General features: G+C 53.5%; 1 protein-coding gene across 2 annotated transcripts in view; it reads right to left on the bottom strand.

Annotated features, from left to right (window-relative positions):
- adam19a (ADAM metallopeptidase domain 19a) overlaps positions 1 to 14,879 on the bottom strand; it is a 69,049-nt gene that overhangs the window by 30,886 nt on the left and 23,284 nt on the right. For both annotated transcript variants that reach the window (XM_052036600.1, XM_052036607.1), the window contains 4 exons: positions 14,736 to 14,820; positions 9,010 to 9,149; positions 7,038 to 7,215; positions 4,618 to 4,707 (listed from right to left, as the gene is read on the bottom strand). In XM_052036600.1, coding sequence (XP_051892560.1) covers positions 4,618 to 4,707; positions 7,038 to 7,215; positions 9,010 to 9,149; positions 14,736 to 14,820 — 493 coding nt within the window. The remainder of the gene's footprint in view (positions 1 to 4,617; positions 4,708 to 7,037; positions 7,216 to 9,009; positions 9,150 to 14,735; positions 14,821 to 14,879) is intronic.

Here is a 14,879-nt window from a genome sequence, read left to right as displayed (position 1 = left end):
AGGTCAGCACTGTTATCATTCAAGAGAACTGACCAAGCCCAGCAACAGCGGGGTGCACTGAGCTGAGTTTAAGGGAATGTACCTGGTCAAGTGGAAATGTGCTGGGAGGAATTTAAAATAGGAGGATATGTGGGAGGAAGGGTTTAGTTAGTCTTAGGCGTGGTTTAAAGGGCAGCACAACATGGTGGGCCGAAGGGCCTGTATTGTTCTACGGTTCTATGGGTGGGGAGCATCTCGACAACACTGATCATAGATTAATTATGTTTGAGACAATTATGAAAAAGGACAACGACTGACCTGGAGCAAAGGTTCAAAACTGGGGCAAAGCCAATTCTACTCAGTGCCAGAGATAATACATCAAAAGGTGACTGTATGAAGTGAGAGGCCAGGGGGTCCAGTAAAAGAGGAAGGGAGCTCATAACTGTAGCTCCCGGTGTACGCCGAGGAATGTGGATGGCAGGAGGAGGTGGTAAAGGGAAGGTGAAAGCAGATATCCTGGGCTCCACACAGCAGAAGGATGGGTACATAGAACACAAAACAGTACAGCACAGAACAGGCCCTTCGGCCCATAATGTTGTGCCGACATAGCTATTCCCTCCTACCCACAGAATGCCCCTCTCATTCATGTGCTCATCCAAGCCGTTCTTAAAAGCCCCCAATGAATTTGCCTCCACCACCCTATCAGGCAACACATTCCAGGCATTCACCACTCTGAGTAAAAAACGTACCCCTCATGTCTGTTCTGAACAAATGAAGTGGTTCATTTTGGTAGGTCAAATATGATGGCAGAATATAGTATTAATGGCAGGACTCTTGGCAGTGTGGAGGATCAGAGGGATCTTGGGGTCCGAGTCCATAGGACGCTCAAAGCAGCTGCACAGGTTGACTCTGTGGTTAAGAAGGCATATGGTGTATTGTCCTTCATCAATCGGGGAATTGAATTTAGGAGCAGGGAGGTACTGTTGCAGCTACATAGGACCCTGGTCAGACCCCACTAAGAGTACTGTGCTCAGTTCTGGTCACCTCACTACAGTAAGGATGTAGAAGCCATGGAAAGGGTGCAGAGGAGATTTACAAGGATGCTGCCTGGATTGTGGAGCATGTCTTATGAAAGCAGGTTGAGGGAACTCGGCCTTTTCTCCTTGGAGAGATGGAGGATGAGGGGGGACCTGATAGAGGTATATAAGATGATGAGAGGCATTGATCGGGTAGATAGTCAGAGGCTTTTCCCCAGGGCTGATATGGTGGCCACAAGAGGACATAGGTTTAAGGTGCTGGGGAGCAGGTATAGAGGAGATGTCAGGGGTAAGTATTTTACTCAGAGAGTGGTGAGGGTGTGGAATGGGCTGCCGGCAACGGTGGTGGAGGAGGATATGATAGGGTCTTTTAAGAGACTTTTGGATAGGTACATGGAGCTGAGAAAAAGAGGGCTATGGGTAAGCCTAGTAATTTCTAGGGTAGGGACATGTTCGGCACAGCTTTGTGGGCCAAAGGGCTTGAGTTGTGCTGTAGGTTTTCTATGTTTCTAACCTACCCCATCTCACCTTAAATGCACGCCCTCTGGTATTGGATCACTCAATAATGGGAAAAAGATATTGCTTGTCCACCCTATCTATGCCCCTCGTAATTTTATACACTTCCAACAGATCACCCCTCAGCCTCTGCCGCTCCAGAGAAAAGAGCCCAAGTTTGTCCAGCCTCTCCTGATAGCACATGCCCTCTAATCCAGGCAGCATCCTAGTAAACCTCCTCTGCACCCTCTCTAAAGCCACGACATCCTTCCTGTAGTGAGGTGACCAGAATTGCACGCAATACTCTAAATGCAGCCTAACCACAGTTCTATAGAGATGCATCATATCTTCTTGACTCCTGTACTCAATACCCCAATTAATAAATGCAAGCAGTCCCTAAGCCGCCTTAACCACCCTCTCTACTTGTGTAGCCACTTTCAATGAGTCATGGACTTGCAGCCCAAGGTCCCTCTGCTCTTCAACACTGTTAAGGTTCTTGCCCTTCAGAGTGTACTGCCTCTTGACATTAGTCCTACCAAGGTGCACCACCTCACATTTATCTGAGTTAAACTCCATCTGCCATTTCTCTGCCCATATCTGCAGCTGATCTACATCATGCTCTATCTGTTGCCAGTGTTCTACACTATTCACAACTCCACCAATCTTGGTATCGTCTGCAAACTTAGCAACCCACCCATCAACATACTCATCCAGGTCATTTATGTACATCACAAACAGCAGAGGTCCCAGCACAGATCCCTGCAGAACACCATGACACAGGCCTCCAGCCCAAGTAAGTCCCTTCAACCACCACCCCTTGTCTTCTACAAGCAAACCAGTTCTGGATCTACACAGTCAATTCTCCACTGACCCCATGCATCTGAACTTTCTTGATTAACCTATTATGTGGGACCTTGTCAAATGCCTTACTGAAGTCCATATAGATGACATCCATAGCTCTACCTTCATCAGTCTCTCTCGTCACCTTGTCAAAAAACTCAACCAGGTTAGTAAGACACGACTTGCCCCACACAAAGCCATGCTGGGTTTCCCTAATCAAGCCATTGGATTCCAGGTGTTCGTATATCCTATCTCTAAGAATTTCCTCCAGCAATTTCCCTGCAACTGACGTGAGACTCACCGGTCTATAGTTCCCCGGATTTTCCCTTGTTCCTTTCTTAAACAGAGGAACAACATTAACCACTCGCCAGTCATCTGGGACCTCACCCGTGATCAAAGAGGACACAAAGATACTGGTCAAAGCCCCAGCAATTTCCTCTCTCTCCTCCCTCAGTAACCTGGGGTATATCCCATTGGGCCCCAGGGACATCCACCTTCATACTGTTTAAGAGACCTAACACTACCTCCTCCTTGACCTCTAAATGCCCTAACATGTTTCCGCCCTCAGTTCCAATTTCTGGGTCCTCCATGTCCCTTTCCTGGGTAAATACTGAAGAGAAATATTCATTCAGAACCTCACTCACATCCTCTGCATCCAAACATAGATTCCCTTCTTTATCCTAAGTGGTCCTACCCTTTCTCTCATTATCCTCTTATTCCTGACGTAGGTATAGAATGCCTTTGAATTTTCCTTAATCCTACTTGCTAACGACTTTTCATGGCCCCTCCTGGCTTTCTTAATTCCTTTCTTGAGTTCATTTCTAGTTTCTCTATAGTCCTCACGTGCTCTGTCTGATCCTAACTTTCGAAGCACCACATACTTCCCCTTTTTCTTCTTGACTGAGTTCATCACTTCTCTGGACATCCAAGGTTCCCTTATTTTCCCATTCATGTCCTTCCTTCCAATCGGGACATACCTATCCTGTACTCTGTATTTGATCTTTAAACACTTTCCACATGCTCGACGTGGACTTGCCAGCAAGAAGGTTTTCCTCTACCTAGTTCCTGCCTTGTGCCTTCATAATTAGCCCTGGTCCAATTTACAACCCTCCCGCTAGCCCCATACCCTTCCCTATCTATAGCTATCTTGTCAACATATTGATTTAAGAACCCCTCCTGGATACAGCTAACAAATTCTGCCCCATCTAACCCCCTTGCACTAAAAAGGTCCCAATTTATATCAGGGAAGTTGAAATTCCCCATGTCCACACGCTGTAATTTTTACACATTTTCCTAATCTGTTTGCATATCCGTTCCTCAATGTCCCGGTGGCTATTGGGAGGTCTATAGTACACCCCCAATAGAGTGATTGCACCCTTCCTATTCCTGAGTTCTACTCATATGGACTCTGTGTCCGAGTCCTCCATAATATCTCCCCGGAGTGCAGCTGATATATTATCTCTAATTAGCATTTTACTCCTCCCCCTATTTTACCCCCCTCTCTATTCTTCCTAAAACTTCGAAACCCTGGTACATCGATCACCCATTCCTGTCCCTCCCTCAACCAAGTCTCTGTAATGGTGACAACATCAAGTTCCATGTACTGATCCATGCTCTAAATTCATCACTCTTGCCCATAGTACTCCGAGCATTAAAGTACAAACACTTCAAACCATTCATCCAACCACATCTGTTATCAGGAATCTGCCTATTACTACATTTCTCGACATCAGCCCTCCTGCCCGTTCCCTCACTTACTGACCTGTTGTTCCAGTTCCCATCCCCCTGTGAAGCGAGTTCAAGGGTTAAACTCATGGGTGGCACGAGGGTTAAGCTGATGAGTGGTCGAGGGTTAAACTGACAGGGGGCGCGAGGGTTAAACTGATTAGGACATTAGGAAATTACAGAGGATGGTTGGAAAAATATTGTGGGATCCATGACAAGAAAGCCTGAAATGGTCTGTGAATCAGAGAGGGGAATGTGTAAGGGCAGTGACTGTCCATGGGGGGTGAGGGTCGGGACAGTGACTGTCCATGGGGGGGGTGAGGGACGGGCATTGAATGTCCATGGGGGGTGAGGGTCGGGACAGTGACTGTCCATGGGGGGTGAGGGACGGGACAGTGACTGTCCATGGGGGGTGAGGGGAGGGCAGTGAATGTCCATGGGGGGTGAGGGACAGGCAGTGAATGTCCATGGGCGGGGGGGGGGTGGTGAGGGGAGGGCAGTAAACGTCGGGCGCCCTTCCCAGGGTGAATGAATCGCGTACCTTGCACTGACTGCAGCAGACTCCGTGTGCACACTCTGCCCCCCGGGTCAGTGTGCAGTTATTGGCATTACAACATGGGTTCACACATTCCTGCAACAGAAGCAGAAAACATTACCCTCCTGAGGCTGGGACACACGTATTTTGCGGATGCTGGAATCTGGACCAACACACAGAAAGTGCTGGAGGACCTCAGCAGGTCGAGCAGCATCCGTGGAGGGGAATCGGCTGATTATTTCCCTCCATCGATGCTGCCTGACCTGCTGAGGTCCTCCAGCACTTTCTGTGTGTTGCCCTCCCGAGGCTGGTGCTCTGCAGGCTCCAGAACACAGGCAAGTGCTGCACACCATCTCGTACACAGAATAGCAACACAAACGTTCCGCATGACAAGTTTGACAAAGTTCCCCATGGTAGGCTTCTTCAGAAGGTCAGAGGCCAAGGGATCCAGGGAGGCTTGGCCGTGTGGATTCAGAATTGGCTTGCCTGTAGAAAGCAGAGGGTTGTGGTGGAGGGAGTGCATTCAGATTGGAGGGCTGTGACTAGTGGTGTCCCACACGGATCGGTTCTGGAACCTCTACTTTTCATGATATTTATTAATGACTTAGATGAGGGGGTGGAAGGGTGGGTTAGCAGGTTTGCAGATGACACAAAGGTTGGTGGTGTTGTGGATAGTGTGGAGGGCTGTCAATGCTTACAGAGGGATATTGATAGGACGCAGAGCTGGGCTGACAATTGGCAGATGGAGTTCAATCCGGAGAAGTGTGAGGTGGCACACTTTGGAAGGACAAACTCCAAGGCGGAATACAAGGTTAATGGCAGGATTCTGGGTAGTGTGGAGGAGCAGAGGGATCTGGGGGTTCAAATCCACAGATCCCTGAAAGTTGCCTCACAGGTGGATAGGGTAGTTAAGAAAGCTTATGGGATGTTAGCTTTCATAAATCGTGGGATTGAGTTTAAGAGCCGCGAGGTGATGATGCAGCTTTACAAAACTCTGGTTAGGCCACACTTAGAGCACTGTATCCAGTTCTGGTCGCCTCATTATAGGAAGGATGTGGAGGCGTTGGAGAGGGTGCAGAGGAGATTTACCAGGATGCTGCCTGGATTGGAGAGTATGGATTATGAGGAAAGACTAAAGGAGCTGGGGCTTTACTCATTGGAAAGGAGGAGGATGAGGGGAGGCATGATAGAGGTATACAAAATATTAAGAGGAATAGATAGAGTAGACAGCCAGCGCCTCTTTCCCAGGGCACCAATGCTCAGTACAAGAGGGCATGGCTTTAAGGTAATGGGTGGGAAGTTCAAGGGAGACGTCAGAGGGAGGTTTTTCACCCAGAGAGTGGTTGGTGCATGGAATGCGCTGCCTGGGGTGGTGGTGGAGGCTGATACGTTGGTCAAGTTCAAGAGATTGTTAGATAAGCATATGGAGGAAGTTAAGGTGGAGGGATATGTGGGAGGAAGGGGTTAGATAGTCTTACGAGTGGTTTGAAGGTCGGCACAACATGGTGGGCCGAAGGGCCTGTATTGTGCTGTATTGTTCTATGGTTCTATGCACACTGTCCTGCACACTATCCTGCATGCTCTCCTGTGTGCGAGCCAATCCTGCACCTCCCCCTACGTGGAATAGTTGCATCCACAGTCCAGACACACGTGCTGACCTGGACACGTGTCTGTACTGCACGTGGCCCCGTACACAGGCCAGTACCGCGCGTGGCCCCGTACACAGGCCAGTACCGCGCGTGGCCCCGTACACAGGCCAGTACCGCGCGTGGCCCTGTCCACAAGCTAGTACCGCACAAGGCCCCGTACACAGGCCAGTACCACGCACAGCCCCATACACTGGTCGGTATTGCACACGGCCTCAAATGCAGGCTGGTTCTGCGCACAGACCTGTTTGTCAGTCAGTACTGTTCATGGATTGGTGCACATTCCCATACCATGTCCAGTGCCTCCGTACACAAGCCGGGACTGCGCACATTCCACGCTCCTGTGTGCATTCACCCGAGGTATAATGGATGAGCAGGGGGTCTGTGAGATGACGGTCTGAGTGAGGTCACCGCAAGGTGTCTGTGGGTCGGGAGGTGTCCACGGGTCAGCCAGTGTCTGGAGGACGAGCAGTGTCCGGGATTCAGGCAGTGACCGCGGGTCGGGTAGGGTCCACGGGACGGGCAGTGTCCGGAATTCGGGCAGCGTCTGTGGGTCAGGCAGTGACCGGGGGTTGGGCAGTGTCTGTGGGTCAGGCAGCGTCTGGGGGTCCAGCAGGGTCCGCAGGTCGGGCAGTGTCGGTGGGTCGGGCAGTGTCCGGGGGCCGGGCAGCGTCTGTGGGGAGAGAAATCCCCGGCAGAGTGGGGGCAAGAACCTCGGCTCTGAGCCCTGGAGTGCACTGGGGGCTTTCCCCACCCCCCACAAATTACCCCCCACCTCACCTGCACCTCTCCACAGTCGCACTCCTCCTGCCCCTCCACGTACCCGTTGCCACAGCGACGGGCTCCGTACAGTCGATCCATGTCGGGACGGTTGTACAGACAGGCGCCCCCACCTCGACGGAAATACCGGCGCAGATCCGACAGGCTGCAGGAGCTGAACACTCGCGGGAATGGGTGGCTGCAGGGGGAGGGGGGAGAAGTGGGGATGGGGGGACGGGGGGATGGGGGGGAGGGGGGAGAGAGGGGGAGGGAGAGGAGGGGAGGGGGAGGGAGAGGAGGGGAGGGGAGGGGAGGGGAGGGGAGGGGAGGGAGGGGGAGGAGGGGGAGGAGGGGGAGGAGGGGGAGGAGGGGGAGGAGGGGGAGGAGGGGGAGGAGGGGAGGGGGAGGAGGGGAGGGGAGGGAGGGGAGGGGAGGGAGGGGAGGGGGAGGAGGGGAGGGGGAGGAGGGGAGGGGGAGGGAGGGGAGGGGAGGAGGGGAGGGGAGGGGAGGGGAGGGGAGGGGAGGGGGGGAGGGGGAGGGGGGAGGGGGAGGGGGAGGAGGGGAGGGGGAGGGAGAGGAGGGGGAGGGGAGGAGGGGAGGGGGAGGAGGGGAGGGGGAGGAGGGGAGGGGGAGGAGGGGAGGGGAGAGGAGGGGAGGGAGAGGAGGGGAGGGAGGAGGGGAGGGGAGGGAGAGGAGGGGAGGGAGAGGAGGGGAGGGAGAGGAGGGGAGGGAGAGGAGGGGAGGGAGAGAGGGGGATGGAGAGAGGGGGATGGAGAGAGGGGGATGGAGAGAGGGGGATGGAGAGAGGGGGATGGAGAGGAGGGGGGAGAGAAGGGGGAGGAAGGGGAGGGGGAGGAAGAGGAGGGGGGAGAGAAGGGGGAGGAAGGGGAGGGGGGAGAGAAGGGGGAGGAAGGGGAGGGGGAGGAAGAGGAGGGGGGGAGGAAGAGGATGGGGGGAGGAAGAGGAGGGGGGGAGGAAGAGGAGGGGGGGAGGAAGAGGAGGGGGGGAGGAAGAGGAGGGGGGAGAGAAGGGGGAGGAAGGGGAGGGGATGGTTCCACATATCACCTACACTGTGTAAAATCTTACCCCTTAGACCCCTTTAAATATCCTACCTCTTGCCTTAAACCTGTACCCTATTGTTTTTGCCACCCATCCATGGGGAAAAGATTCTGACTTAGTCTACACTATCTGTGCTTCTCAGAATCTTATACACCTCCATCAGGGCTCCCCTCAGCTTCCTTCACTCCAGGGAAAACAAGCCCACCCTGTCTGATGTCTCCCCAGAACTCGTCTTCTGGTGCAGGCACCATCCTGGTGAACCTCCCGTGCACCCTCTCCAGTGCCGTCACACCCTTCTCATAGTGACCAGAACTGCACACAGTGCTCCAATGGTGCTGCTCTTTAGTGCCCTGCCTTTCACAGAACATCTCCTTCCCCTATTGGACTTCCCAAAAAGTATCACCCCGCACTTGTCAGGATTAAAACCCATCCGCCAGTCGTCCGCCTGACTTGCCCTGTCTCCTGACACCTTCCTCGCTATCAACACCAACTCACATCAGCCGATCACACCCCCTGCACTCACATCCATGTTGTTAACATAAATCAGACGGCAACAGTCCCAGGACCACTGCCTGCCGTCCACCACTGGTCACAGTGACCCCACCCCCATCCCACCCCCACACCAACCCTCCCCACCCCCACCCCACCACCCCATCCCCCACCACCATGTGTGGTGAGGAGAGAGTTCTGGTAGCGGGGGGTGGGGGTTGGGGGGTGCAGAGATATCTGGGCTCCAGTGCGGGGTGGTGGGCTCCGGTGGTGGGGTGGGGTGGGGTGGAGGGGGTGTGGTGTGGGGTGGGGTGGAGGGGTGTGTGGGGTGGGGGTAGGGGGGTGTGGGGGTGGTGTTGGGTGGGGGTGGGGGTGGGGTGGTGTTAGGTGGGGGTGGGGGGTGGGAGTGGTGATGGGTGGGGGTGGGGGGGGGGAGTGGTCTCACCCTGTGGCTGCAGCCATGATGCAGCCCCCCAGCTCCGGGGCCTGCCCGCAGCACCAGGCCCCATCGTGGCTCAGGCCGAGGTTGTGTCCGATCTCATGGGCCATGGTGGCAGCCGCACCGACAGCAGGGTCCGAGTGATCCTGTGGGGAGGGGCGTCCGTGGCAGTCAGCACTGGGGGGGCACATGGCCCCGCATGTCCGTCCACTCCCTCCGCACCTCCCCCTGCCCTCCACCCCAATGCCTCCCTGACCCCCACCTCTCCCGACCCGCACCTCCCCCCCAACGCCCGCACCTCCCCCGAATCCACCTCCCCCTACACCCGCACCTCCCCCCACCCCTGCACCTCCCCCCACCCCGTCTCCCCCAGACCTCCCGCACATCCCTCCGCCCCCCCACGTCCCTCGTGGGCCCTGCCCCCCACACCTCCTCCAGCAACCCCCTTGCCCACCTAACCCCTCCCCTCCAACACCTCCCTCTGACCCCCCCCACGTTGCCCTCTCCCCAACCCCTCCCTCCGACCCCCCCACGCCTCTGCCCCCGCACCTTCCCCTGCAACCCCCTCCCCGCTTCCTTCCAAACCCCCCTCCCCCCATGCCTCCGCCCCACGCCTTCCTCCTCCCCCTCCCCCTCGCCTTCCTCCATGGGCCCTCTCCCCCACCCCCTCGCACCTCCCCCAGCAACCCCTCCCCACCCCGCATCCCTCGGTGACCCACTCTGCCCTCCGCACCAGCCTCTGCCCCCTTCCCCCCCACACGTCCCTCACCCCCCCCGAGCCTCCCTCCACTCCTTCCCTTCCACCCCCGCAGCCCACCCCCCATCCTGTGCCTCCCCTTCTCCTTCCCCCCCTCACACGTCCCTCCCCCCACCACATCCCCACCTCATGTCCCTCTGCCCCATTTTCCACAGTCCCATCGGTCCCTCTATGTTGCCCTCCCCCCGGCCCCCCCCCACCCCGTCCCCAACCACCACCCACCTCCCCAGTCACCGTCGTACAGCAAGGAAACAGGCTCTTTGGCCCCACTGCTCTGTGCCGGCCAAGATGCCCCCTCCAAGTCAGTTCCCATTGGTCAGTGTTGGCGGCAGTGAGGGAGGCCAAGGGGTGGGGTGGAAGGGAGGAGGGTCTCACCCTCCTGACTCCACCTCTAGGGTCGGGGGAGGTGGTGATGGGAGAGCTGGGAGTAGGAGGTGCTGAGGGTGGGGGCCGTCGTCTGGGGGCACCCATGGCTCTAAACCGGGGCGGCTCTTTCGTTTATTGATTCCCAGGATCCGGGTCCCACCGGCATGGAGTGTGGGGGTGGGGAGGGGAGAGAGCCCCATTAGAAAAGGGAAGGGTTTTTATTTTAATTTGTTGTTGGTATATAGTTCAGGAGGCTTTGGTGAGCAGAGACTGAGGTGAGGTTCAGGTAAGGTTTTTTCCTCTTAAGGTAGAGCAGTGGGAATGACACCCGGGGCAGTGGTGTGCTCCTCCTATAGGGTGTGGGAATCAGGGAGACCTCCAGTATCCCTGATGACTACACCTGCGAGAAGTGCACCTGGCTGCAGCTCCTTACAGACCGCGTTAGGGAACTGGAGCTGGGTGAACTCCGGATCATTTGGGAAACTGAGGAGGTGATAGACAGGAGTTCCAGGCAGGCAATCACACCTAGGTTACAGGATGCAGGTAGCTGGGTGACCATCAGGAGTGGGAAAGGGAATAAATAGACAGTCAATGCAGGGTACCTCTGTGGCCATTCCACTCAATAACAAGAATATAGTTTTGATACTGTTGGGGGAGCAACCTACCAGAGGAAAGCCACGGCAGTCAGGTCTCGGGCACTCAGTCTGGCTCTGCGCTCAGAAGGGAAGGGGTAGGAAGAGGAGTGCGGTAGTGACAGGATTCATTGGTCAGGAAAACAGACAGGAGGTTCTGTGGACGAGAATGAGACTCCCAGATGGTATGTTGCCTCCCAGGTGCCAGGGTCAGAGACATATCAGATCAAGTCCACAGCAGTCTTAACAGGGAGAGTGAGCAGCTGGAGGTCTGGGTACACATTGGTACCAATGACATAGGCAGGAAAAGTGACGAGGTCCTGCAAAGTGAGTTCAGGGAGTTAGGTGCTAGGTTAAAAGACAGGACCTCCAGGGTGGTGATCTCAGGATTGCTGCCTTTGCCACGTGCTAGTGAGGCAAGAGGTAGGAAGATAGTGCAGTTTAACACGTGGCTAAGCAGATGGTGCAGGAGGGAGGGCTTCAGATTTTTAGATCATTGGGCTCTCTTCCAGGGCAGGTGGGATCTGTACAAACGAGACAGTTTTTGCCTGAACTGGAGGGGGACCAATACCCTTGTGGGAAGGTTTATTCATGCTGCTCGGTGGGGGGGGGGGGGGGGGGGGGGGGGGGGGGGGTGGTGGTGGTGGTGTTTAAACTAGAGTTGCAGGGGGGTGGGAACCAGAGCGGCAGGGCAGCAAGTGGAGGGGCTGTGGGGAAAGTAGATGTGAAGACTACAGACAAAGATGGAAACTGAAAGGTTGAGCGTGGTGGGAATAATGTTCAGAGTTGTGTCTATTTCCATGCAAGGAGTATTGTAGGTCAGGCAGATGAACTCAGAGCATGGATCTGTACGTGGAACTATGATGTTGGAGCCATTAGTGAGACTTGGTTACAGGAGGGGCAGGACTGGCAGCTCAATGTTCCAGGGTTCTGATGTTTTATACATGATAGAGAGGGAGGTGTTAAAGGGAGAGGGGTGGCATTACTCATCAGGGAAAATGTCACAGCAGTGCTCGGAGAGGACATACTGGAGGGCTTGACTACTGAGACAATATGGGTGGAACTGGGGAATAAGAAAGTGATGACCTCGTCAATGAGACTATATTATAGACTATATCTCAATAGTCAGCAGGATTGAGAGGAACAAATTTATGGAGAGATAGCAGACAGTTGCAAGAAAAATAAAGTTGTGATGGTAGGTGATTTTAACTTTCCACATATTGACTGGGACTCCCATACTGTAAAGGGATTGGATTGGATGGGATAGAGTTTGTCAAATGTGTTCAGGAAAGTTTCCTCAATCAATATGTAGAGGTCCCAACTAGAGAGAGCGCGATACTGGATCTCCTCTTAGGGAATGAGGCAGGGCAGGTGACAGAAGTGTGTGTAGGGGAACACTTTCGACGCAGTGACCATAATTCCATGTTTCAAGATAAGTATGGAGAAGGATAGGACTGGTCCTCGGGTTGAGATCCTAAATTGGAGTAAGGCCAATTTTGATGGCATGAGGAGGGATCTGGCAGGCGTGCATTGGGACAGGCTGTTTTGTGGCAAAGGGATGCTTGGTAAGTGGGAGACTTTCAAAAGTGAAATATTAAAAGTACAGAATCTGGATATTCCTGTTAGAATAAAAGGCAAGGCTAACAGGTTTAGGGAACCTTGGTTATTGAGGGATATTGGGGCCCTGGTAAAGATAAATAAGGTGGTGCATATCAGGTATAGGCAGTTTGGATCAAATGAGGTGCTTGAGGAGAATAAGAAATGGAAGAGAACACTTCAGAGAGAAATCAGGAGGGCAAAAAGAGAACATGGGGTTGTTCTGGCAGACACGGTGAAGGAGAATCCCAAGGGTTTCCATCATTATATTAAGAGCAAAAGGGTAGCAAGGGACAAAATTGGTCCTCTTGAATATCAGCGTGGTCATCCATGCACAGAGCCAAGAGAGACGAGGGAGATGTTAAATTATTTTTTTGCATTTGTATTTACTCTGGAGACAGGCACAGACACTCTAGAAGTGAGGAAAAAGAGTAGTGAGTATCCAGATTACGGAAGAGGAGGTGCTGACTGTCTTGAGGCGAATGAAGGTGGATAAATCCCCAGGACCTGTCAAGGTCTCCCTCGGACCTTGTGGGAGACTAGTGCAGAAATTGTAGGGGCCCTGGCGGAGATATTTAGAACATAGAACAATTACAGCACAATTCAGGCCCTTCGGCCCACAAAGCTGTGCCAAACATGTCCCTACCCTAGAAATTACTAGGCTTACCCATAGCCCTCTATTTTACTCAGCTCCATGTACCTATCTAACAGTCTCTTGAAAGACCCTATCGTATCCGCCTCCACCACCGTTTCCGGCAGCCCATTCCAAGCACTCACCACTCTCTGAGTAAAAAACTTACCCCTGACATCTCCTCTATACCTACTCCCCAGCACCTTAAACCTGTGTCCTCTTGTGGCCACCAATTCAGCCCTGGGGAAAAGTCTCTGACTATCCACCCAATCAGTGCCTCTCATCATCATTCTTAGCCATGGGTGAGGTGCCGGAGGACTGGAGGATAGCTAATGTTGTTCCGTTGTTCAAGAAAGTCTCCGGGAAATTATAGGCCGGTGAGCCTGACGTCAGTCGTGGGTAAATTATTGGAAGGCATTCTAAGGGATAGGATATATAAGTATTTGGATAGACAGGGCCTGATTAGGGATAGTCAAAATGGCTTTGTGTGTGGCAGGTCATGTCCAATTAATCTTATAGAGTTTTTCAAAGAGGTTACCAAGAAGGTTGATGAAGGGAGGGTGGTGAATGTTGTTTACATGGACTTTGACAAAGTCCCACATGGGAGGCTGGTCCAGAAGGTTAAGTGTCTTGGCAATCAGAATGAAGTAGTCAATTGGATTCAACATTGGCTGAGCAGGAGAAGCCAGAGAGTGGTAGTAGATGGTTTGTCTCTCTGACTGGAGGCCTGTGACAAGTGGTGTGCTGCTGGGATTTGTTTGACTGGGGGGGGCGGGGGGCATAGTGGACAGCGAGGAAGGCTATCAAGCTTGCAAAGTGTTCTGGACCAGCTGGGAAAATGGGCTGAAAAATGGCAGATGGAATTTAATGCAGACAAGTGTGAGGTGATGCACTTTGGGAGGACAAACCAGGGTAAGACTTACACAGTGAACGGTAGGGCACTGAGGTGTGCGGTAGAACAAAGGGACCTGGGAACACAAATCCATAGTTCCTCGAAAGTGGCATCGCAGGTAGATAAGATTGTAAGCAGAACTTCTGGCACATTGGCCTTCATAAATCAGGGCATTGAGTACGGGAGTTGGGATGTTATTGTTGAAGTTGTACAAGACGTTGGTGAGGCTGAATTTAGAGTGTTGTGTGCAGTTCTGGTCACCTACCTACAGGAAAGGCATCAATAAGCTTGAAAGAGTGCAGAGAAAATTTACACGGATGTTGCTGGGACTTGAGGACCTGAGTTATAGGGAAAGGTTGAATAGGTTAGGACTTTATTCCCTGGAGTGCAGGAGAATGAGGGGAGATCTTATAGAGGTATACAAAATTATGAGGGGTATAGATAGGGTGAATGCATGCAGGCTTTTTCCCCTCAGGTTGGGTGAGACTAGAACTAGAGGTCATAGGTTTAGGGTGAAAGGTGAAATATTTAAGGGGAATCTGAGAGGTAACTACTTCACTCAGAGGGTGGTGCGAGTGTGGAACGAGCTGCCAGCATAAGTGGTGGATGCGGGTTCAATTGTAACATTTAAGAGAGGTTTGGATAGGTACATGGATGGGAGGGGTTTGGAGGGATGTCCGGGTGCAGGTAAATGGGACAAGGCAGAAGATCAGGTTGGCATGGACTAGATGGGCTGAAGGGCCTGTTTCTGTGCTGCAGTGCTCTATGATCTCTCCCCCCACCCCTGCCACTGGGGGAGGCAGGGACCACACACCGCACCCTGGGGACAGTGCTAATCCCAGTCGGTGTGACACTCACCATGCTCACTCCTCCTGATGTGTCGATAGAGCACATTCCCTCCAGCGGGGCCATCCCAATCGTCGTGCCCTGGAACTTAATGCCCCTGTACGGGGGGGGGAACCTGAGTGAGAACATCACTGCACACCTGGGGAACCCCAACAT

Source organism: Pristis pectinata, chromosome 2, assembly GCF_009764475.1.
Source record: "Pristis pectinata isolate sPriPec2 chromosome 2, sPriPec2.1.pri, whole genome shotgun sequence".
NCBI lineage: Eukaryota > Metazoa > Chordata > Chondrichthyes > Rhinopristiformes > Pristidae > Pristis > Pristis pectinata.
This window is presented reverse-complemented; position numbering and strand designations above follow the sequence as displayed.